Below are 25,937 nucleotides of genomic sequence, written 5' to 3' on the forward strand. Positions count from 1 at the left end.
CAGAACGGCTCACATCCTTTTCATCCAGTTATTTATGGTCCTCCCGCTTCTTTCTCAACCAAACTGCTCCAAGGGGCCTCAGGCGGGGCGCCTGCAGAGCGTCTTCTTAGCGCTGGTCCTCACCATCCTTTTACCCCCCTCCCCGCCCCTCTAGCCAGGAGTCATCATGAGATCTTCCTCAGTCCAAGCCAACCCGAGTCCCTTTCTAGTTGCTGCAGTAAATAAATACATCTCTATATGTGAAATCGTCTAGGCGGCATGAGCCTTCCTGGGTGTGCCCAACCGCAGGTCTCTTGGACCTGTAAGCACAGCACACTTGACAACGGCTTAGCCTTCCTACAGCGAGCAGAACGTCACAGCAGACGGCGCTGGGGAGGATGGTACGGCCGCTGGGCTGCTCACAGGGGAGCTGTGCTAAGAACACGGGGTGCGTGTGCCTGAAAGGACAGCCCGCCGGCAGCCCAGTGCTTCTCCAGCTGCTGTCAAGAAACCCTGCAATGAAGGTTATGTTCAAAGCACCCACCTTGTTGAGGACATCTCGCTGGCAGCCAAGATAGAGATTGGGCAGAATTCGGGTTGGCCCAATGTTGGCAACAGGTAAGCAAGGCTGAGAAATGCAGGTGGGGACTAGGGTGGATTTTCCTTCACAGAGGCCAGGGAAACAGCGGGAGAACTCGGCAAACCCACCTAAGGACAGACAGGGTACAGTTACGCCGTGCATAAAGATGAAAACCAGCCTTCTGCTAACTACTCAAATACAGTTGTCTGAAAAGAACAATCAGGTCCCACAGATGGAAGTGGAGCCCCGTCCACAGCTGCTCGGTCTGGGGTACAATCCAGCACCAGCCCCGGCTTTGCAAGCCCACGAAAGTGACCCCAGGCCCGGAAGGCGCTTAGTGACTCACCCCCTCGCTCTCACTCCCTTCACCTCCACGCATCCTACGTCTTCCCCCGCTCCCTGTCCTATTTCGTGTGACTTAAAGAGGACTGAAAGTAGCAGATAACCGAGCCAAGACAGATGCAAAATGCGGATACAAAAACACATGAACTGAGGCCAGACGTGACTGCTTCAAAATGAAATGGACAGAGTTAAAAGCTCCTTCTAGAATGAACTTTAAATCTTCCTACTGTATAAGTTTTATATTGCAAAGATACCACATACCCCCCTTACTCTTACAAATATTCTCTATATCAAGGGTCGCATAATGACCCCCGATGCCGGGGTCTCCTGTTCACTGGCTGAGCGCTGTGAACAAGGGCCGACAGACCCTAACCGCTCAGGTTACACGGACGCCTTGTGGCAAGATTTCTGGACTCAGAGGAATTCAGTGTTTTCCAGTCCCTTCCTTATAATGACCTACTCTATGATCTTCATTAGGTCACAATCTCACTACCTGTTAATGAAGAGAAATCTATGGGCTAAGGAGACACTCTCACCTCCTTTCAGAAAAGAAAAGATGAACAAGGTCTTCCCTGGGTTTTCCAATCTAAATCCTCCTTGCTATCCAAATCCAGACCCAAGAACTGAATACATTCTGATACGTTTTCAGATGAATCCCTCACTATCCAGACCCTCCCTAGTCACTACATCTAAACTCGGAACCAAAGACATTTGGATTATAGGGAATATGTGTATATTTTTAATACTACTAAATTAAAAAACAATTAAGAAGACAGAGCAGCCTCATTTCTACCTCTTTAATCAAGCCTTAAAAAGGACCCTAGTTGGGACTGACATGTACACACACGACTATGTATAAAATAGATGACTAATGAGAACCTACTGTATAGCACAGGGAACCCTACTCTGCTCTGTGGTGACCTAAATGGGAAGGAACTCTAAAAAAGAGTGGACATATGTATACATATGACTGATTCACTTTGCTACACGGCAAGAAACTAACACAACATTGTAAAGCAACTATACTCCAATAAAAAATAAAATAAGATCTTAAAAAGGACCCTAAAATCTCATTAAATATTTACCTCCATCTCCTTGAGCTACATTCCGTTAGACTTTCCTGCGCTTCCAGAGACATATAAAATATGCCCTCAAAAACTGCAGCAGTGCAGGGAGTTGACGGGGGCGGTGTCACCCGTTTTTATCCCCTGTGTTATGTTCAACGCAAGCATGACCCTCGGGACTCCTGCGTCCACTGTCTGTGCCCAGCATGGGGTGCGCGGCGCAGCAAGCTAGGACAGCAGCAAGTCGGTGACGACAGCCGCGCCGCCTGCAAATGCAGGTGTGCCCTAGCCTCCAAGCCAAGCGTCCGCACTGTTTTTACCCTTAAGCAGTTTGCTTACTAAAGTTCTTAAGGTAACCTGACAGAAAGAGCAGGGGGTTCCATTATAGAAACCCCACCTTCCTTTGCGGGACCGACGAGGCCCTGGGGACCTGTACCTGTTCAGCGTTAAGGTTGCATTTCTTGCCCTTTCCAAACGCGCTCTCCAGCCACACAAAACTCACTGTCACCTCACAGTTTCATGCTGTTCTCTCACCACCACCGGCCCGCCCCGTGCACACACGCAGCATACAAACCCCACGCACGTGAGCCCCGCGACCGTACAGCAGAGGGAGGGCGGGCAGAGGCCCCTGTACCTGAGTCTGTGTCCTGGCTTCACCACGTTCTAGCTGTTGGGACAAGTGACTTACGCCCTCTGGCTATCAGTTTCCTGTCCGTAAAATGGGAATAAGGATCACACCCGCCTCACAGAGCTGTCAGAGGACTGAATTAGCTGATATGCGTGAGTGCTTTGTGCCCGCGCAGAGGGAGCCCTCCGTGGTACAGTGATCCGACGTTGAGTTCCCAGCTTCATCTGGGGGCCCCCCTCCTCCACCCCTGATCTGCAGCTACACCTCGGTAGGATACACCTGAGACAAAGCGAAAACAGTCATGCTTCTAAGGCTGCCTTTCCCAGAGTCTGCTCCAGGGCGAGGGCGTCCTTGCAGGAAGCTGACAGACGGGATATCGGTCCAAAAAGTAACAGAAACACTGCATATCACGTCTCCCTGGGAGACTCACAGCACACGTATTAAAAGCTCTGAAAAAAAATCTCTAAGGAAACTAGTTTACTTTCATTTAATTTAAGGGTCCCAAACTTATTTGACCATGGAATTTCCCCTCCCATTTCCCCCGCTAAAATCTCTTAAAATCTAAGCTGGTGGAACTCACACTCAAGGAAATGCTGTGCTAGGGCTGTCGCAGCTACTGAAATGAAGTAAATTAGAATCCCTACACCTAAAGTATAAGCCACGGCAATCTCAAAAAAGGGGTCAGTTAATATTGGCATACGTATGTGCCCGTCACTGTTTAGGATTTATCGTTTTATTTCATTAATGTTTTGTCCTTTTCAGTCTCTTAACTGCATAATGCAGTTATGTAAGGTGAGTTTTCCCCTCAAAGCAGTTCCTGTAATAATAGATGTTAAAGAGTCTATACATTATCTGCCTATGTTCCACCTACCCAACGTGATAACTGACGGCCACTATTTTGATTATAATTTAAATTTTAACTTCCATTAACTTTTGTTGTTCTGGTGTTTCTCTAAAGAACTGTTTTCATGTTTTTTCCTATTCTGTTTCCAAAACAGTTCACGGGATGATCTCTCATTTAAATCCAACAAAACAAGAGTCCAGTAAATGTTCTCAGAGAACAGAGAAACCAGGCAATCCAAGGAAACTCCACTTGAATTCCATCTGAAACTTACGTCATCATATTTATAAATAATGTAAGGACTCCCAGAGTTACTGGACATTTACTCTGTGACAAGCGTTGCTCTAAGCACTTTACAAGGGTTTGTTCAGTCTTTACAACTGCCCCATGAGGTAGGTGCTTCGATTACTCCCATTTTACAGATAAGGAAAGAGGTTCAGAAAGACGCCGGGTGATAATCAACAGCTGGACGTGAGCCCGGCTCGAGACTGGACTCTCACTCGCTCTGCTAAGCCGTGTCTCTAAATACCACGGAATTAACTGCAACGCTCTCCAGGATGTGGGGACAGCCTGCTGACATCTCTGGGGTCCTGCCCTCATTTCAGTCTCATTTCACCAGGCTGAAAATGGCCACGGGCCTCTCCCAAACTGACGGAAGAGCCTTGCTTCCCCCAAGCCACATGGTTCAAAAACTTCGATGAGGGAGAGAAAAGGGAAGGAGATCTGACCTGACCAGAGAAACAAGAACTCTGTAAGTGTGAGTCACACGAGACCAGTAACAAAGCTGAGGAAGAACTAGCGGGGGATACGAAAAACACGGTCATGGCCGGCTTACGATCACAGTTTGTGAATCGGTGGTGAGACGGTTGCGGCGTCTCGGTGACTTTCAGCCCATCCTCCACCGAACTACACTCAGAGGGGACAGATTCTCCAACAATCGTAAACTGAAGGCCGGCCAGCCTGGGCTGTTTGAAGTGCAGCTCTATCATTCATTTTATCCTAAATCGCTTCTAACTTTGGTGGTCCTAACAAGTAAAATGTGAGTGTGGCTCTAGAAAATTCTAAGAAAACAGAAAAAAAAAAAAAAGAACGAGAGAAAGCAGCCACTATTCAGCCTCAAAACAAAACCCCAAAGCCAAACAAAACAGCAATAACACATTATAAAACAAACAGAAACTTTTTTTCTTCCTTACAAATTTTTTCAACTAATCTCTAGCAGCACAAATCCAAACAGCCTTAAAATACTTCACAGATTTTGCGAAATCAGAGCATTCATCTAGTGCTCAGGCTGGCTTGAAATGTCCCAAACCAGGACTCCTGGTAACTTCCACACAACACTACCTCAGCCAAAGAGTACGTTCTCCCTGATCTTTATCTCTGACAATGTTCCACTCTGCTGACATCCTCCTTTATTGACAGTTTTTTCCATTCGCTGACCTTTCATTCATCGTTGGACTCCAGTGACCCCAGTTTCATTTCATTAATTAACAACAGATGAGACACTGCCTGACTTACCCGAACCCTCGAGAAACTATCTGTAGCCTCATCGGCAACTCAGTTTTGAAATATGTCTGAAATGTCCCTCTTCCTCTTACAAGAAGACAAGTACAATTCATCTACGTAAACTTTCTGTTACAAATGGCTGACAGACACAGAATCAAGAGTCCTCTCTGCCCTTGTCCCAGCTCTGCTGTCCCCAGACCCTGAGTTAGATCCTATTATGACAAGAAGACACAACCCCAGTTCATGATCTCCGCTTGTTTACTGTGAAAGCAGCACTGAGAAACTGACACGCTTCTTGAAAAAGTTTAAAAATATTTTTTAAAGTCGTTCAAGTATCTGACTCACCGTCCAATCTTGCCAAGTTTCTCCTGTCCCTAGATTTTATGCTGCTTATCATCTAGGAATGGAGAGAATAGAAAGTCGAACAACGCACGTGTGCTTCCCTAAGACAGACCTGAATCTCAGAACGCTGTACCGGCTTTGGCCCCTTGAGCTAGGAGTGTTTGTTTTAAGAGGAAGGAAGACACATATGCAGACACCCTGGCCTGTAGAGAAAGGCGGGTGGGGAGACCAGCAGATAGACATACGGACACCACTGGCCTCTACAGACTTGGATGAACAGGCAGACAAACTGCAATGTTAAAAATCCATATTTCTGTTAGTCTTCCACAAATTTACCTGTAGAATGCATATTTATAAATAAAAACATACATATTACTTTGGACGGAGAAAACACCTGGTACAGCTTAAAGCCATTCATAATTTGTATATCACTTTCTTCTCATTCAGCCAGGAAATACTTCTTCCCTTAAGAGTACCTCCTTCACAATTCAAACCATAAATATAATTTTCTATAAAAGCCAATGTCAACCACCATTCCATTTTCAGAGGCAAAAAAAGTCTGCCATGTAAAATAAAATACATAAAACGATGCCGCTAAACAATTCTAACTGGTCGGTTTTCTCTTCCCTCTGACCCTTGCAGTTATAAATCACAGAGTTGTTTCTTAAAATAAAGGAATATTCACAAAAGTAGCACTTTACTACAGATTAGCAATGTTAATTTTCAGACGCAAATTCTCAAAATGTATCCGTATCCTTTTAGTCAAACCAGAGATAAATGTCAATTCCATGACTCTGAAGACAGTTCCTTGCAGGGAGAAACAGGGCTGCTCACTTATGCTTCAGTTCAAATGGGGAGCAAGTCCTAAGAGCTTTATCAGCTGACAGAGCTGCCTAAGCTGGGAAGGGGGATTAAAGGTAGCCCCTTCCCATACTGGGGATGAGTTCCATGGCTACGTACAGAAATCTATTTACACAAAGCTCTACTTTATGAAAGATATTTTTCTAAAGTCATATGCAAATTTAATTTCTGTACATTAAACCATTTTCACAGTTTATATAATTTCAGCTTTTAAATATAGTTCTCATGCAGCTTAACCCTTTTGTAAAACAAAGACCCCCTTTTTGGGACATAAATACGACCCATTCATTTACTTATTCTAGAATGTATGTGAAGGAATTTTTTTTTTTTTTTTGCAGTACGCGGGCCTCTCACTGTCGTGGCCTCTCCCGTTGCGGAGCACAGGCTCCGGACGCGCAGGCTCAGCGGCCATGGCTCACGGGCCCAGCCACTCCGCGGCATGTGGGATCTTCCCGGACTGGGGCACGAACCCGTGTCCCCTGCATCGCAGGCAGACTCTCAACCACTGCGCCACCAGGGAAGCCCTATGTGAAGGATTTAAGTGAAGTATTCCTGCACCTGTAGAGAACAGTTCTCTCCACACTGAAAATAAAATCTGGGCTTTGCTATTACACAAAGGAGACAACCCTAATATTAAACAATGAAATGCTGAAATGTGTATTTTGCAAGTATTTTAATTGCTCTCATGAATAACTATTTTGCACTTTAGTCTGAAGTGACTGATTCAGGCAACTTTACCTTCTAACCATTTAAAAACACACAAGCATGGTCACAGTTCTCCCAGGGTCAGTGGACTGTATACATGGAAAGCTGAAACTACTGACATGAAAGGCAAAGGAAAGGCAACATAATTTTGTACCTCCGAAGAAAGCAAACAAAAATATGTAACTGTACTTTTCCAATGCACATAGGTTGGTCTGGGTGAGCCCAACCACACAGGCTTGATCGATCATTTCCAGGGGGGTAGAGAGCATGGCGCACTTTCCTCAGCAACAGCAGCAGCAATTATGTCCTAGCTAGTCAACTCTCCGCTGAGCAGCCCAGAAGAAAAAAATCCCAAATGACGTGGAACGCTCATTTTAAACTCTCATTCCATCTCCTCCATCCACCTGACAGGATGGTGGACAGACATGCATTTCTGTGGAGATCCTCCAGGAAGCCTGAGAAGTAGCCTCCAACTCGTAAAACTTGCCCCATAAGTAACACCCCCAAAAAAGCTCACTCTGTATGAGAACAACCTATCCCCTGGCACAGCTGGGGAATGGGACATTCTAGCTAATTTTTTTTTAAACAAAACAATCCCATCTCTCTTTTTTTTTAAATAAATAAATTTATTTATTTATTTATTTTGGCTGCTTTGGGTCTTCATTGCTGCACATGGGCCTTTCTCTAGTTGCGGTGAGCAGCAGCTATTCTTCGTTGTGGCGTGCGGGCTCAGTAGTTGTGGCTCACGGGCTCATCAGTTGTGGCTCGTGGGCCCTAGATCGCGGGCTCAGTAGTTGTGGCTCACGGGCTCATCAGTTGTGGCTCGTGGGCTCTAGATCGCAGGCTCAGTAGTTGTGGTGCACGGGCTTAGCTGTTCAGCGGCATGTGGGATCTTCCCGGACCAGGGCTCGAACCCGTGTCCCCTGCACTGGCAGGCGGATTCTTAACCACTGCGCCACCAGGGAAGCCCTCTAGCTGATTTTTGGATTAACACAGTTATCAAACACACGATAAACGAATTAAAAAATTTCAAAATACTAGCGTAAAAAAAGCACTAAATACTAAAATAATGCAACTTACAAGAGTTCTCGTGTCTCATAATGTCTAAATCTTACATTCCTCAAGATAATGTTATCTAGATCAATTCGACTGGCAAAATCCAGAAGTGTTGTTTAGTAAAGAGTTCTCAGAAGATATCAAGTGGTATTTTTTACTCTTACTGATCTTTCAAATTGGCAATACATAACTATACCCAGAGGCTCTTCTTCAACACACACAAACACACGCACACACGCACAGCCAGGCAGGACTCTCAATACCTGCCTTCAAACAAAGGTTGTTCTGAACAGCACAACCAGAACGACCAATCAAAAGGAATTACGGCCAGAATCCACCCTTGGCTAAGCAAAGGCAACAAGCTCTATAAGGAGGAGAGAGGTTCACAGAGGCCACCCGACTGGTCCTCCAGTGACTTTAAGACGTGAAGCTACAGCCAAGCGAACAGCAGCCTGGGGCTTCCTGAGGAGGAAGGACCTAGAAGACCTCTGCTTCCATCAGCATGGAAGGAGGAGGTTACTAAGGAGATCACCTTTGCTCATGTTCACCTGAAAACCAAAGATTTCCAAGGTTGCATTTGGGGGCTTGAGGTCCCAAACTCCAACCTAACATTTTCAATCCTCTTTTGGTCATTTTCACTTGAAAGACTTATCGATACTTCTAAAATAAATTCCAAGCCAATATCTCGCTCTCTTTGGTTCTGTATCCCTGTTCGCATCTGCCCCGTTCTCCCAGTCACCTCAGCAGCAGCCACCTGGTATGCCAACACTCAGACTAGCTTTTGCGATGTCCGTCTGCCTGTCCCCGCCTCCTCCCCACCCCCAGCCCACAAGCTCCATGCCGCACTGTTAGATAAATTCAGGAACAGCTCTCTCTGATCTGTCCGTCCTTTTCCCAACTTGTTTCCACTCTGCGGCCAGATTAAGGTCCTGAGATAAAGTGTTGATGTATCCTCTGCTCCCAAATACCCACAGAATACAATTCAAAATTCCTGATCAGACACTCAAGCCCTTCATCACCTGATCCCACTCTACTGTCCACCCTCACTGTCCCTATTCTACCCACCACCATGGCCCAGGCCCATTCATGTTCTTACTGTTTTCCCACCACACCTGGGCTTTCTCATCTCCAGCCTCTGGTAACAACCAGGGAAGTCCCTCTAGTTTCAATTCTATTCTGTTGCATTTTTTAAAATTCTGCTGTATTAAAAAAAATTCTTCCCTGACCAGTGTATTTAAATATGGTCTTGCCAACTTAGAACTTCTATAAAAGGTATAGCCATGGGAATTCCCTGGCAGTTCAGGGGTCAGGGCTCCGTGTGTCCACTTCAGGAAGCACAGGCTCGATCGCTGGTCAGGGAACTAAGATCCCACAAGCCACGCAGCCAAAAAATACACACACACACACACACACACACACACACAGCCATCACACGGCAGTAAGAATTTACCATTAACCTGGTAATTGTGAATTCTCTTTCCGTGTGTGTGTGTGTGTGTGTGTGTGTGTGTGTGTGTGTGTGTGTGTGTGTGTGGTGACCTCTTACCTCTCCGGCTATAATACCCTGTGAACTGTCTGCATAAGAATTGTGTCTCACACTCCTTTGCAATCACCTCTGCATTTAGCACAGTGCTTGGCACATAATTAAATGTTTATTGAATCCTCCCTTGATACAATGAATAACTGTTGATGGACATAAGTCTTGTGTATTTTGGGTGTTCAAAAGGACTTCCTGGGGCTTCTCTGGTGGCGCAGTGGTTGAGAGTCCGCCTGCCGATGCAGGGGACACGGGTTCGTGCCTCGGTCCGGGAAGATCCCACATGCCGCGGAGCGGCTGGGCCCGTGAGCCATGGCCGCTGGGCCTGCGCGTCCGGAACCTGTTGCTCCGCAACGGGAGAGGCCACAACAGTGAGAGGCCCGCGTACCACAAAAAAAAAAACCAAAAAAAAAAAACGACTTCCTGATTCCATTCAGAGCTGAAAGCTCTGCGGGCCTGGGTGTGAGCCCAGAACCTGCTTCCTACTCCTTGACCACAAGGCCCCAGAGGACCCTCAGGGTGAGCAAAGCGGCACAGGGCAAGGAAAACATTTCTCTGCTACGAAAGGTTAAAAGGGGAGACTTGGTAAATTCTGCTTTCATCATCCAGAAGCCCCAGTGAGTCCTCAGGGTGCTTCTATCACGTCCAGGGAACTTTCCATGAGAGGTGGGTTCCCTCGGCGGCTCAGGACGACAGAGTCCGGTACGACATCCAGGGCTCAGGGGACCAGGGGCACAGCTCTCAGGAAACGCACTGGACCAACTATCATCAGATCCCGGCTAAGGATGAAGCGGCTGCCGGATGTGCCCCTGGTGACCGTCGGGGGCAAGGCCTCACGAGACCATCCATCAGGAGACGAAGCTCTGAGTCCCGAGGAAAAGCGAACAGGAGTCTGGTCTCCGGAGGACGACTCTTCGGAGTCCCATCTGCCTGACGTGTGAACTGCGCACGGGTCACCACACAGCTCACTTCTTGGGCCTTTTCCCGTGAAGCTCAGGCTTCCTAATCCACCACGAGCAGGCCCTCCAGAGACCCCCTGGGGTGTGTCCACTCTGGCAGCCGTCCTCCTCCGGGGCCAAGCGCACCGCCTCCCAGCAGATGTGGCGGAGCAGCGGGAAGGAAAGGGTCGCTGTTTGTCAGCCAAACAACCCTGGAGACCACTGGCACCCACAGGAGGGTGCAGAGCCGTGCCGTGGGCGCTGCTGCGAGCCGGACACGGCGCTGGCTGATGGGACAGCCGTGACCACGACAGAGGTCCTCTCTGGAATTGACAGTTCAGTGGGACAAACTTCAACCAAATAATTAGATGAATAGTTGGCTAATTATGGTGGGTGGCCAAAGGAGTGCGTGGGACAAGAGGACACCCAACTCTGCCTGGGAGCCAGGGGGGGCTTGACGGCCACCGTGAATCCAGCAGGAGACACCCAGGTACATGGGAAGAGGGGGACACTTGGAGGAGGAGGAGGGTGCCTCTGGGCTTCAGGTCTCGGTCACCTGAGGCTAAAGTGCTAAAATCACACACACACACACGCACGCACGCACGCACGCACGCACGCACACACACACACACACACACACACACCCCAACCTGAGGACGGAGAGGGGCACGAGATGAGGGCACAGAGGCAGGCAGGAGCCGTCACTGCAGGGCTTCGGAGTCGGGGAAGGATTCTGGAATTTTCCCTAAGAGCACTGATGCAGACTAGGCTGGGGAGTGATATAATCACAGTTACGCTGAAAATATCAAAGGGAGACGTAACGTTGGCGAGGGTGCGAGGAAAGGGCAGAGAGGCAGCAAGACAGGGTGAGAGAGCAGGGAGGAGGGTCCCGGGGCAGGTCTGAGGGGCTGATGTGGGCCTGAGTTGGAAGCATAGCGCAGGGAGGCCAGAAGAAAGGTCTGGTGGCCAAGAGGTGACAGGTGTCACCGAGCCTCCAAAGGCTCCCCAGGCCAGCCCAGCAAAGCACAGACTCGTCCTGCCAGGCTGAAGGGCCCGCACAGCCTGACTGCACTTCCTCTCAATTCCCCTTCCTCCCGTCACAAAAAGTCCACTCAGTCTCCTGGCTGCCTCCTAGAATCTGTGTTCACTCCTGCCATTTTTAATGATGTCAGTCCACAGAGGACCCTCCCCACCCAAATCTTACTCATTTTTCAAGGTTCGATTAAAATTCCACCGCCGCCCTCAAACCTGCCCCAACTCCTGCAGTCAACACCGAGTCACCCCTTATCACTCGACGCACTGTCATCTGCTTCTATTTCACCGCTCCAGACGTGCTGCCCCAAATTAACCGAGGGGTCTCCAGGGCAGGGGCAAGATGTGCACTCTTCCAGTACCCTATCCCCCAGGCCCACCCCGGGGCCCACCCAAGGGAGCCCTCGAACACTGTGAGTGAGGCCAGCTGAATGGACAGGACACAAATGACATGACCAGGGCAGGGGAAGACTGATGTCACCACTGTCACCCAGGGTGCTTCTGTGTAGCTTGTGCCACATGTCAGGGTGAGGGACTGTCTCGAGCCTGGTCTGCAGTCCATTTGTTAAACAGACACAGCCTCAGGCATGATGTCTTAGCCACCGGTAGCTGCGGAGTGACAGGGCTGGCTTGTTACCACACAGGCAGGTAAGAACTGGAGAAAAGACGGGCCAGTTTAGATAACCTCATGCAAACTGAGAAGTAGAGCCAGCAACTACACGGCAGCCAGTGGGTGAAACGGTACCTATTTTTAGTCTGTTTTCAGTGGCTCTCACCGCAGCTCTTTAAACACAAGAAGAGCCAATTCCTGAATAACTGCAGTACTTTGACTGGAATCCATTAACGTCAATCTCTTTTACCAGCTACTACAGGATCTGAAATGGGAGGATTGAAGATTTCCCTTCTCTAGACACAAGGACAGAAGAAACGCCACACTGGATAAGAGAACGGATGATGACAACGGCGCGCACAGCAAATCTGTGAGCGGGAGGACCGGGTTCTGCCCTACTTGCATTAGGAAGGTAACTGGCTCCACTGAAGCAAAGCTGCACATTTACCACACAGAACTGCTGACTGAATCTAGATTCCTGTTAAACTGAAAATGTGTCAAGAGTCAAATACATTTTTATTCACTCCTAGCTCTAACTACAGTAGCAGCTCTAACTCAAAACAAAGAAATACGTATTTGGCCTTTAGCCACAGCAGACATTAATCTAAGACCTTAGCTGTGTTTGGAGACAAAATGTTTCTAAGAGCCCTCAGCACTGCGCCTGACACTAACCCCAATGGTATCTTCCATCATTATCCGGAGTGGTATTTCAGCTCAGGACAGAGTAGACTTTTATTTGATGATTCCCCCCAGCTGAAAAAATTTAATGCTTAAAAATTTTATATACAGTCTGTTTTCATACGTTGCTTCTCCCATAAAATGTGAAGTAAGAATATGACTCTGCAGTCCACAAAGAGGCTGAGAGATAAAGCAGAAACTAACACACCATTGTAAAGCAATTATACCCCAATAAAGATGTTAAAAAAAAGAGGCTGAGAGAGAGCTACCACAAAAGCACAGGCCTGATCTGAAGTGGGCACCCCTGATTCTCAGTCTAGCCTCCTGAGGGAATTCCAGACGACTCAGGAATTACTGCAGACAGGGGCCTGGGCACACAGTGAGAAGAGTGAGAGCTGGGGAGAGTCACGCAAGGGCTCTGTCATTTTCCTCGTCTGTAAATGAAAGGGCTGAGGTCTGTGATTCCGTTAGGGTTTTGTGCTGCAGGGCAATCCTGTGCCTCAACACAGGGTAGAAATGAGTGCTGCAGAGTTAGCAAACTTTCGTGGGTCCCTTTTGCTTTTACTCAGAGTTACAACAGCGAGGAAAGAGAAGAAAATAATAGAACAGCAATCTTTGTTTCTACTAAATGAACCCACTTATTCTGTTTTCTCTGTGTCAGCACACGCAAAAACAGTCTAGATTCGGGGGTTTTTCTTTTTTTCTAATATATTTGTTTTCAATCTGGCACCCTTAGAAATATACTGATAATAGACAAAGGCAAGTAAAATAAAGTAATATAATGAACAAAGGCCAAGAAACAAGATTATCTTTGAGAGAGAACTAGTTTTCTGAAGGTTAACAAGACCAAAAAAGTTGATCAATGAGTCAAGGTTGGCAACTGTTTATATCCATCAACGATGAGGGACAACTTTCCAAAGGGATCCAAGTTCGTTCTTTTTGGCTAAGATGAGGCTACAACTCATAGTAAAACCCTTTAATCCCCTGGGGGTGAAACAATGCTATGGTCTAATCTGGCTTGGTTATTGGGAGACTACTGGGAGACTCATTAATGGCTAAGCAGGATAAGCAATTTAATTTTTTTTTAAATAAATTTATTTATTTGTTTTTGGCTGCGTTGGGTCTTGGTTTCTGCACGTGGGCATCCCCTAGTTGCAGCGAGCGGGGGCTGCTCTTCACTGCGGTGCGCGGGCTTCTCATTGCGGTGGCTTCTCTTACTGCAAAGCGTGGGCTCTAGGCGCGCAAGCTTCAGTAGTTGTGGCACCCGGGCTCAGTAGTTGTGGCGCACGGGCTTAGTTGCTCCACGGTGTGTGGGATCTTCCCGGACCAGGGCTTTAAGCCGTGTCCTCTGCACTGGCAGGTGGATTCCTATCTACTGCGCCATCAGGGAGGTCCCTCAATTTACTTCTAAAGTACGAAAAAAATGATTTCAACTGTTCTCAATTCTTACGGATTCAAGGGCTTGTATCCTCCTATGAGTGGCACTAGGTTTTCTCGAGCTCGTAGCTCCTCATCAAAGCTCAGGGTTTAAGCCCTGTTTAATTGTACTAGAGTTTTGTTTTGTTTTTTGGCCACACCACGTGGCTCGTGGGATCTCAGTTCCCCGACCAGGGATTGAACCCAGGCCCTCAGCAGTGAGAACTCGGAGTCCTAACCACTGGGCCGCCGGGGGATTCCCTGTACTAGCGTATTTATTAGATCTTAAAATCATGTTGAAATCTGCTTAAATAGATGGAAACATTTCCGTATTAGATACTTTTCCCATAGAAGCTATATTTTTGCTCTACCTGAACGAAGACAACTTGCAAATCATTTATGTCAAAATATCCTCGTTTTCGCTACACTTTCAGATTAGTTTCATCGCTGTTTAATCACTTACAAATTAAACTAAATGAATAAAATAAGTCATATGAAACACAAATGGTATAAACCTACACGTAAGCTCGTTTATATTTCAGATATCCATTGAAAACTGAAGAAGTGCTAGGCCTTGTGGGGAACACAGGGATGAACAAGACACAGTCCTCGGCTTGAAAACAGAGAACCCAGGAGGGGGGTTAAGCTAACGAATGAAGAAGATACATGACAACATAAGTTTAACTAAGATTTTAAGATACTGATCGAAGACTCGCATGTGGCATACGGCTATCAAATATTAATCACTTGGTTTAGAATACTGGCTGGGCTTAAAAAGAGGGAAAGTTGATCAGTCAGGGGTCAAGATCGCTGGCTGAGTAGGGCCCGCAGATGTGGCCAGTACAGGCCGAGTCCACTGCAGACCCAGGTTCTAAGTTTCAGGACTGGAAGGCTTGGGACCCCGGTCTCACTGATAACCAGCTGTCAAAGTGGCTTAACAGGACCCCCTTCCCCGGCAGAAGCTGAAGGTTACCAGGCTAGCCTGTCCCAGAGCAGAACCTGCTGCTCCACAGGGAAGAACTGAGCCCACTGAGCTCCAGTGCAGCTTCCCCGAGTCCAACCCTCTCCCGAAACGGAGTCTTCGTTGTTAACGTCCACGTCACTAGGTCCCACAGGTCAGTCCGGGTCTCCTCTTGCTTGAGGAAAAGGGCTTATTAAGATGCTTCCTCTATCAGTTCCTCGGGGAGGTCCTCTTCTTCCCCTTCTCCAGAGTCACTGCTCCCTAGGTAAGGTGGCCCTGAGAAGGTGAATGAAATTCGGGCCACAATTCTTCATTCCATATACTGATATAATGACCATAAAAAAACCATCTGACGTATCTAATACTTTCTTCCTGTCAATCTCAAAGTAACTGAAAGCTCTAAAGTAATGGAGAAATCACTCCAAGAAACCACTTTGTCTTTCTATTATCACACACACCCCCACCCCAGGGCCGACAAGCATCTGTAACTGCTGAAAGCATCAGGGGCAGCTTGTAGTGAAACTTGTCTCCAGCAACCCTGTCATTTCCCGTAGCACCTGTGGGACGCTAGCATGCTTTTCCAAGGTCAGTTATTTTCCCCGAAGCAAAATATTTAAGAAACACGTGTTGATATGTCCTTCTACCCCACATCCCTGGGACGTCCTCTAGAGCAGCTGCTGGAACTTGGCAAAAACCAAAAAAACGAAAGCACAAAACAAAAAAAAAAACACTGCCGAGAACTGATGGTCACGCCTTCCCCAGCACTCGTTTTCTTCTACTAACTCTCTTTTCTGTCCACTCTGAGGAACAGGCTCACTAACCAAGGGAATTTCCAACCGGTCAGAAGCTTTGGGATGGCCGAGAGGCTTTTAATCGTCCGGAACCCTCTCTGAGGTGTCCTAAGAAATCTCGCTGCTCAGAAACTCCCAAACAAGGGCATTCAGTCCTTGAAGCCACCTTCTAAGCTGAAAGAAATACAGGATTCTGGGGTGTGGATGACGAGACGGAGCTGTGAATACACGTATGTGGTCTCGGAGCTGCCTTGATGGGCTTTCCTTTAGGCCTAGGACCCATTTCCGGTACAAAGTGGGGATGCCAGGGGTTCTGACCAGCACCATCCCACGTATCCCTAGGGCTGATCTCGAGGGTCAGAATGAGTCCTTTTCCTTCCTTACTGCCCAGTGACCACCCCTCCCAAAGCCGCACATGGCTGGAAGGAACCTTCCACATAACAAGGGAGAGCTCCTCGGGAAAGAGGAGAGATGACTTGAGTAACTAAAACTCGACATGAGCTCATTCCTCCGGGAGCGTCCGCCTGGCCAAGCCGTCGGGTCAGAGCCCCCGTAGAGAAAAGCGTCTCACACAAGAGCAAAGAGGGATAATCGCCTTCCCTCTGGGTGCACCCTCTTTAAGAAAAACCCTGGTTCCGTCGATAGGGTTCCAAGGTAAAGTCAGGCTCCAGGAAGCCTGACTGCGTTCCTAAACTCAGCAACCGAGGTGAGTGGGACTCTAATAACAGTCGTCAGGTTTAACACACTTACACTCCCAGTGAAAGACCATGCCTACCAAGAGACACAGAACCTAATGCTATAATTCTCCATTACAGAGTTCTGAGAGCTCCGTTCTGAGACCAAGCTGGCTTCACTTTAGGACAGAATTGCAGCATAGATGAAACGTGTGCCAACAGACGACCTGAAAGTGACAGGTAACGATGCTTTACTCTTTGAAACCGGGAGCAAAAGCTGACGAGGGAGAAATGAAGACACAGAAGTCTCATTGAAACCTTCAGGGAGTTTAAATATGGTAACAAACCAACAACTGATTCAGCCTATTCTCTTCCAACTGAAATGTCCACAGTCTAACCATCAGTTGCCAGTAACATCAAGCTCACCGGACTCTCCCTGCAACAAAAGACGAAAGGTGCGAAAGTGACAATATCTGTCAATATTTTGTTTTTCTTAGATCAGATTTTTAAAAGTGATCTTGCCGATCACTGTGGCAGAATCTGCTGGACACAGCGGCTTTGTGGTAAAGGTTACTGCGCATTGTCAAACTGTATTCCCTGCTCTGGGAGCCAGAGTGAGTGAAAGGGCTTCGGTGCTGTCTGCCAAACAGGGAAAGCAAAGGATGAACAGTCTGCTTTGGAATTTGATGAGATGGAACTCCCACACCACCCTCCTTTAGGGCAGATATAAAATAGTTAGTCCTTTCCGTGCGCTTTACAAAGTCAGCTGGTTGCTTAGCATTTGCAAGTTGAGACTTTTTTCAGTTGTGAAAACAAAACAAAAATACGTAAGTTAGTTTTAAAATTTTCCCTCTAATTATTGGAAGAAGTATTCCGCACACATTCTCTTTCTATCTCATTGTACATAACGTCCAGGATGGGTGATCTTATTGCTGGAGTCCACTTCAACCAAAAATGTTTAACAGGGGTTCACACTGAGTGCTGGGCGGGTCCTCTCCTTGGGGGTGGGCACTGAGAGCGAGCTGAAATGCAGAGCATTCGGTGTTCGTAGATCTACACGGGCGCACAGACCTACACGGCACTTCTGGCTAATAAATACCCGATGAAGAGGCATTTGAGCTAAATCAGAAATACACTGACCAATGGGGAAGAACAACAGCATTCAGGTTAACTAGAATAGTTACGTCAATCAGAAGCTATAAATAAGTCATTTTACACAGTGACCTCAAAGTTGCGTCCACCTAGCGTACTTCGAGCTCGTTGTGGAACCCTGCTTACTCACAGGCTCAAGGAGGTTGCGAGTGCTCACAGTTGTACCACAAGCCTTACCTGCTAGCAGGTGAACAGAGCTGAAGCTCTTCTCCAGTTTACCCAGGAGTACAGTGAGAAAACAGTCTGAGGCCAGAGAGGCCACATCTTGGGAGCTTTGATCGTAAACTACAACCTTCTGACTGCAATCAACGTCGACCTAAAATGCAAACGTGAGGCTGTCAGGGAGGAAAGCGAGGAAAATAATCCCATACACCTCTGCTGCTGAAGCAAGTAACTGCTTCCTGTTTTCCTTAATAATCTGAATAAAAATGAGATGTGGTCAAATGTACTGGATAAGCCAAGCATGCGCACGGTTTAAATGTTTGCAAAAATCAACATTTGCAAGGCAAACTTGATGCTATTTCTGTGCAAATGTGCTCAAAACTCCTTAGTTTTAAATCCTTAACACGATAACAGGGTAAAAACATGTACAACAAAATAATACGCAAAATAAACGTAACGATCCCGATCCCCCGAACTAAAGAAACATTTAAAATGGTTTCTACTCGGTAACAAACCAGCTTTTCGTAAGATTAAAGCACGAACTCATTTTTATTCCTGAACAAAACAAACAGCCTTACCTACCACAAAGCTGACAGTCTGGCATCCTAAGAAAAACTCTCCTTGAAGATCCTTAAATTCTGACCATTACCTTAACTTCCCACAAACAAAAAACACTTGTAATATAATTCGTTTCTACTTTCTCGTCAAGGCACTTGAAAAGAACGATTTCCTTTCAGTACATTTGTAAACAACATAAAACCATGTATTAGTTATTAATAATATACAGACAATATTATATACTATTATATAATTGCTAACAATTGAGTATTATAATATACTGTATTAGACATAACTTTTTATTTGTGTTAAATTAATAAAACAATTTTTAGCATTAATAGGGAAACAGAGCACTGGATCAAATATAAACAAGTTACGCTTTCTGTGTAGCTTAGAAACATCCTGAGGTGTGACAGTGTCTACAATTAGTGAATTATTCTGAGGCGTCATAAGGTATCAACGTTTAGAAAAAGCAACCCAAACTTCCTCAAATTACTTTCTCCCCTTAAAAATGAGGCTTCATTTAAAATGATTCCCCACTCAGCAGGCCCATTTAGTCTAAAAAGGAAAAAACAAGCAAGCGTGTACCTTGTGTTTGGCTGAGTGCTGGATGAGCTCTGTAATTAACACTTTGTCCTGTTGCAACCTTCGCTTCATAAGCTTGGAGCAGTTGATATTAATGGCTTCCAAAATGTGGGACGTATTGTATTCCACAAATGGCCGGCTATCAATTAGCAGCACTTTTTCCGTTCCACTTTCCAGCAGAGCCACCAACCTCTCAGTAACAATTTGAGTTCCAGTCATCTCATGGGCCATGACAACAATAAGTCCTCTTTTCCCACCTCCTCCTTTAATTTGCCACGATGATGTAATGGTGGTGTGCTCAAAGGCTCAGCCACTCCATTGTACTGAAATGTATGAGGTCAGGCTGGTGGCGACTGGCAAGAGGAGAGTTAAACCCATTTTCAGCAAGAGCCCTCCAAGTGAATGTCTCTTTCTCTTTCCCGTTGATGTGCTCTCGCAGAGGCCTCCTGCCACAAAGCAGCCCCTCACACTTGATTCATAAAGAGATGACTGGAATAACCATTCCAACAAAAGATGCTTTGGGGCAGCCAGTGCATTACATCATTCTTTACCTCTGTTCCCTCGCGCCAACAGCTTTACATGGGGCTGAAAAGCCTACATGGAGAGAGAATGACAGACGGAAAACAAAACACGGGGGTCAGAAAAAGAAAGAGCATCGGATTAGAGGGAGTGTATGATTCATAATATTTACCCCATTAATCTAATTCCATACTTGATGCACTGTTTCATTTGAACAAACAAACAAAAAGGACAAGTAGGTATGGCTTCAGGAAACGTACTAATGATGATTCGCTTTCACCGCAAAATATAAAAACTCAAAGATGACAAAACAAGACAGAGTCATGAATTATATATAATCACCTGGGGGCCCAGAACTACTTGACTTACAGTATGAAATGAAAAGAGCTGTAAAAAGCCAGTCCAAGCATTTTTATTCCAGCTTTTATTTGCTTATTTCTTGAAAATAGCACAAAAAACAACCACCTAAGATCAGGTTAGCAATCTGACGTTGTCAGGACATAAAAACCTTTCCTGATGGCTTGAGAATTACTATGATAAATGGAGTGTGTGTGCTGTGAGCATTCCTTGAAACTACCCTCAGGAAGAGGAGGCAGGAAAATGGGAGGTTCTGTAAATTTCGGCTGCCTCTTAAGGAAGAGGAGGGGCAATGACTGATGTACTTGTCACACCAAGTGCTGAACTAGCTGCTGGGGGCCTGTGAGGCATCCACTCCGCCCCAGGCCGACTCACAGCTAAGATCCTGGCCGGTCCTCCGCTTCCAGTTCGCTTTTTCTTGTACCTCATTTTTAAGAGACTCCCTGATTCCCAGCCTCAGAAAATCTCACACCTTGACCTTGGACTCTAGGTCAGCAACCCAGGCATACGAGAGCCCTTAATACTGGACCTGATGCTTACTTATTCTTGCCAGACTCCTAAGATAGACTATTTCCTAGTTAACGCTAGTCGGAGTTTTGTGCCCAGAGCTTAAGCCCGCACCCGGACCTTCAATATTCTCACGTTCCGATCTCCCCGGTCCATCTCTGCTTATAGGAAATGCCCTACTACATAAAACTAGACGTCCACTGTCGGCATTCGACTTCTGGAGGTTAAACTACCTGATGGCAGACGTTTTGTACTGTATTTCTTCCTTCCACAGTGTTCTGCACATAAGATATTCAATTTACACTGTTACAAGTTAGTAAAATCCTCCTTGTTCCAAAAATGATTTAAGATACTGAATAATTCATATGTGATTAACTGATTTTGGATTAGGATGATAGACCCCCTCAAACATCATGGGGTCCTGTTTCCTAATTTCAGACTTAGAAATTAGAAGCTGAAGCATGGAGAAGTAGGAGTGGACAGGATAGAGAGAGGAGTGGCCTCGCCCTTTACTTGTTACGTAACTTCGGACAAACCATATTAGCCTCTCTGACCACACTTTCCTCATCTCTAAAAGGTACATATAGTATTGGCCTTGTCTCCTCACAAAGTTTGTTTTGAGGATGAAATTATGTCAGTTATCTAAAGAGAGTAAGTCAGAAAGCAACTAGTCATCACACAGAGAAAGGAGGAAAAATGCTGTAAAGATGCCAATGGTGAACAGAGCTGCCTTGCATCTGGAATCTGAAAGGCATCCCTCAGCAGATAAAGACGGGGCAATTCCATCCTGCTACAGTCCGGCTTCAGCCAGGCTGTGCCGCTTCTCACGGAGCCAGACATCCACGGCGTTAGAAGGCACCTGAGAAGCCATCACGTCTAGCCTCACGTCTCACGAATCAGCTCCACATAATACATTATTTGTCCATTTCGTATCTTCATTATACGGATGTATTATTTTTAGTACAGCTTAATGGCAATGAAGCACAAAAGTCATCTCTACCTTCGACTGAAGAAACCAGAGCAGAGAATTTGTCCTACTCAATCAACCAATGCACATTCGCACAGCACCTACCCAGGGTATTTCTGACTCAAGTCCTGACTGCCCGGTGACACGGTTCACAGCCACGCAAGGTCCTGGGCTCGGATGGCCTGACTCCCTCACCGGGGCTCCCACTCCCAGGTTACCCTGTTTTCCTAAGAACCTGTCCCCACAATGAAGCTGCGCTGAGACAGAGTGACGTGACTTGTCCACGCGGGAGCCCGGGCAGCGCAGAAAGTGGAAACCTGAGAACGGGAGCAAGTGGATGCCAACAATGGCCTGAGTCTCTGGGCCCCATTGGCTCCTCTCAGTGGTGCAAACCGGGCAGGACAAAGCAGTTATCTGGGTTAGCAGATCGAGGGACAAAGGGAGGGAGAGGACGGCAAACATGCAAAAGCTGAGTGAGAAAGTTCTCATCTTTGCTTCCCTCCAGCCAACTCTCAGAAGCCCAGATCACTGAAACCCAAGGCAGGCTGCGGCCAACAGGTTCACCGGGAAGAAAACGGTCATTCCTCCCCAGAGAACCAGAGTCGGTCGTTCCGGATAGAAAAAGACCCTTTCCCTGACCAAGAAGAGGTCTGGTCAAAGTGACCCTGACATGAGGATGTAGCTGAAACAAAACAGTGAAGGTGAACTGGGGATAAAGTTACACCTTTCACATTGTCCTGCGGCCAGCTGGAGCCCTCTGACAGCACCTTCATGCGCAACATCTGATGTTCTGAGGTCCCAGGTGACTACAGAGGAGGCCGAGGCTGCCAAGGGGCTGTGGAAGGTGAGGTAACAACAGCCTTAAACCTCGTTCACTTGCAGCTACAGAATTCTGGGGAAGACCGCATCCCAGGCTACAGCTCTAATTTAGAAATTTCTCTCCATTCACTGTTCTTTCCGAAGAAGGTCAACACGCTGAGATCAGGGACGCATCTGTGATAGTTTTGTTCTCGGAATCTCTTGCATCAAGTAAGATTTAAGAGATGACAGGAGAATATTTGATAGTTGGCACCCCAACAAGCTCATCTTACCCCAAAATCTCTTCAAGAAGTCAGAAGGCATACAAATTTTTAGATGGAACACGGGGGCCCAAGTGCATATAGCAAAGCCCAGGGCAGGCCAGCTTTGCTAGTTACCTATTTTCTTAGACAATTTTAAAAGTTTTAATTAATTTCTTTCTATTTTTAATACAGAGTATAGTCACATGGCTCAAAAAAAATAAAAAATAGAAAACTGTATACACACTATGAATACGTATACTTTATCCATCCAATGTTTGTCCACTATATTTCAATAAAGCTGTTAAAACTGCCATTATATTCAAAGTCCAACAAATACATTTAAGTGAAAAAAATGAGCACATTGAAAATCCTTCTCCCGCCCTTGTCCTCCGCCTGCCCAGGTCCTCCCTGGCCCTCTAACTGGTAAACACTGTTAATAGTTTCTTCTGATTTCTTCCAAAGATTTTTTAAAATGAAAATAGAATAAAACACTATATATTCTCTTCCTTTTCCTTCTCTGTCCAACCGGATACACAGCGCTGTTACACATCTTGCTTTTTCTTTCACTTAAAATACTTCAATTTGATTCTTTTCCAAATTTAATTAGAATGTAATACAACCTATATATCCATGGGTCTCCCATACATGCACTTTTAGAAATCTAAATAAAACGTGTAGAAATACTTAACCTTAAAAGACAACTCCCAACCATAATTCAAAAAGGGTCATGTACCACAATGTTCACTGCAGCTCTATTTACAATAGCCAGGGCGTGGAAGCAACCTAAGTGTCCACTGACAGATGAATGGATAAAGAAGATGTGGCACATGTATACCATGGAATATTACTCAGCCATAAAGAGAAACAAAACTAAGTTACCTGTAGTGAGGTGGAGGGACCTAGAGTCTGTCATACAGAGTGAAGTAAGTCAGAAAGGGCAAAACAAATACCGTATGCTAACACATATATATGGAATCTAAAAAAAAAAAAAAAAGGTTCTGAAGAACCTAGGGGCAGGACAGGAATAAAGACACGGACCTACTAGACAATGGACTTGAGGACATGGGGAGGGGGAAGGGTAAGCTGTGACGAAGTGAGAGAGTGGCACTGATATATATACACTACCAAACGTAAGGTAGATAGCTAGCGGGAAGCAGCCGCATAGCACAGGGAGATCAGCTCGGTGCTTTGTGACCACCTAGAGGGGTGGGATAGGGAAGATGGGAGGGAGGGAGACACAAGAGGGAAGAGATATCGGATATATGTATATGTATAGCTGATTCACTTTGTTATAAAGCAGAAACTAACACACCATTGTAAAGCAATCCTACTCCAATAAAGATGTTAAAAAAAAAAAAGAGAGAGCTCCCCCTTTCCTCTAGCATTACACCCAATCGGCTGTTTACCTGAGGACCAAAAGGCTGAGGAGTAATTCATGACAATGTGCTTGAAGGGTCAGCAAGCTGCTTTATGGCATCCTAATGGGAGAGTATCCTCTGGAGCTACTCTGACTCAAGAGAAATGTAAAATGTGACACTCATGTTCAGGGAAGCACGAAATTTATCTCTTAAAGGACAACCTGCTGCAACCTGGGCTGTTCCCACCCAAAGAGAGGGCGGCACCACAAGCTCCCTGTATGGAGGCCATGGGGCCGCTGAAGGTCAAGGCCTTCAGCCGCGTCACTCTGCTGCCACCCCGTCCCTGCAGACCTCAGAGCGCTGTTCAAGGTCTCCCACCTGGGCTGCCCTCTGGGCTGCCTGGGGATCGTGCTGAGGGAGCCCTGGACCACGATGCTACCCAGGAGATGGGGCTGGGGCAGCAGAGACACTCTTCTCAAGAGAAGGGTGATGGGACGCCCTAGTCCACCATCGAGAAAATCTAGGAGGCAGCCAGCCTTCAGAAGACAGTGACATAACCCTTCTATATACATACAAGAGAGTTTTCTATTTAGAAAAAAAAATAAGGGAAGAGATATGGGGACATATGCATAACTGATCCACTTTATTATAAAGCAGAAACTAACACACCATTGTAAAGCAATTATACTCCAATAAAGATGTTAAAAAAATAAAAAATTAAATTAAATTTAATTTAATTTAAAAAAAGGTCAGTATTTATTATACCGAAGACTAGTAACCTTAACCAGGTCCACTAAACAAATATTTACAAAGTATCCTAGTTTCAGAAATAAAGGATTTAAAAGACCTTATTTATGAAAAGATGGAGAGAGGCAGAGGCAATATATTAGTATAACAAAATACACACATCAGGGAACAACGTGGGCAGATCCCCTAAAGAAGGGCCAATTGTGGTATATTTTACATTTCAGCAAACAATTTACGTTTCCTATTTTATAACATTTAATACTGACATAAACTGTGTAAGAACCTTTCACCCTAACATACAATATTTGAAGTTTTTCTGTGTAACTTACGTTTGAGATTCCATTCGGTTACCTATGGAAATGCATCTATGACTTTATAATGGAAATTAGGAGAGTATTATTTGTTCAAACTCACTCTACATCCAACTTCGCAAGAGTATCAATGGACTAAAGAATACCACTGGGCTTCCCTGGTGGCGCAGTGGTTGAGAATCCGCCCGCCGATGCAGGGGACAGGGGTTCGTGTCCCGGTCCGGGAAGATCCCACATGCCGCGGAGCGGCTAGGCCCGTGAGCCATGGCCGCTGAGCCTGCGCGTCCGGAGCCTGTGCTCTGCAACGGGAGAGGCCACAGCAGTGAGAGGCCCGCGTACCGCAAAAAAAAAAAAAAAAAAAAAAAAAGAATACCACTGAATTAGTTATGTAGGAGAACTGTTAAGTCTAAGACTATTTTGATGATCAATTTAATTAAAAGAACGAAATAAAGCTCAACTGGCCAAGAACCAGTGTTTGCCATTAGAGTAATCAGCGGAGAGGAAAAGTGTTCTGTTTTGATTGCAGCCTTTACTTGACTTGTAGCCTTTAAAGCTAGTGTCCAAACAGCAAATGTTTTAAAGACTGAGGTCGTTTTTAAATGACTGGTAAGCGTCTCCCTCCTCTTCTCAGATGAGGCGTTATTCTTTTCAACTTCCCAGATAGGATCCTGGCTTCTCGGCAGGTCACACTGCACTGGGTCTATCCCACCAGGAAAGAGGTGAGGCCCTTTCTCGCACACGATTCTCCCTCTGGGGCTGTCGCCGGCACAGCTGCCCCGGTGCCCACATCCGGGCCCACAGGCTGCCCCCCATCCCACCCCCCAGTTCCATTTTAAAACCTTCCTTTTTCAAAGGAATTCTCAGGAAAGGGGAAAGGACCCCAAAGCTGAGGACAGTGACCGAGCCTTGTCTGGTTGGGCTTCAGCTCAAGTTCAGATTCTCAGAGAATTTATGGAAAGCATATAATCAGGTGAGAAGTTTAAGACTGGCTTGTAGTTTAGCTATTAAACTACAAGCCAGTCTTAAATTTTTTTTTTCCTCCAGTAAAACTGAAGAAATAGGCAACAGGATACACCAAACAGGCTTTCAGCAGAGCCTTACACACAGACTATTAA

General features: G+C 46.1%; 1 protein-coding gene across 6 annotated transcripts in view; it reads right to left on the bottom strand.

Moving 5' to 3' along the window:
* The window catches only part of DUSP16 (dual specificity phosphatase 16), an 85,648-nt gene that overhangs the window by 27,591 nt on the left and 32,120 nt on the right, over nt 1-25,937 (bottom strand). For all 6 annotated transcript variants that reach the window (XM_049693885.1, XM_004281139.4, XM_049693884.1 and 3 more), the window contains 3 exons: nt 18,999-19,589; nt 17,868-18,006; nt 524-687 (listed from right to left, as the gene is read on the bottom strand). In XM_049693885.1, coding sequence (XP_049549842.1) covers nt 524-687; nt 17,868-18,006; nt 18,999-19,226 — 531 coding nt within the window. In that variant the 5' untranslated portion in view covers nt 19,227-19,589. The remainder of the gene's footprint in view (nt 1-523; nt 688-17,867; nt 18,007-18,998; nt 19,590-25,937) is intronic.

Source organism: Orcinus orca, chromosome 11 (assembly GCF_937001465.1).
Source record: "Orcinus orca chromosome 11, mOrcOrc1.1, whole genome shotgun sequence".
Classification (NCBI taxonomy): domain Eukaryota; kingdom Metazoa; phylum Chordata; class Mammalia; order Artiodactyla; family Delphinidae; genus Orcinus; species Orcinus orca.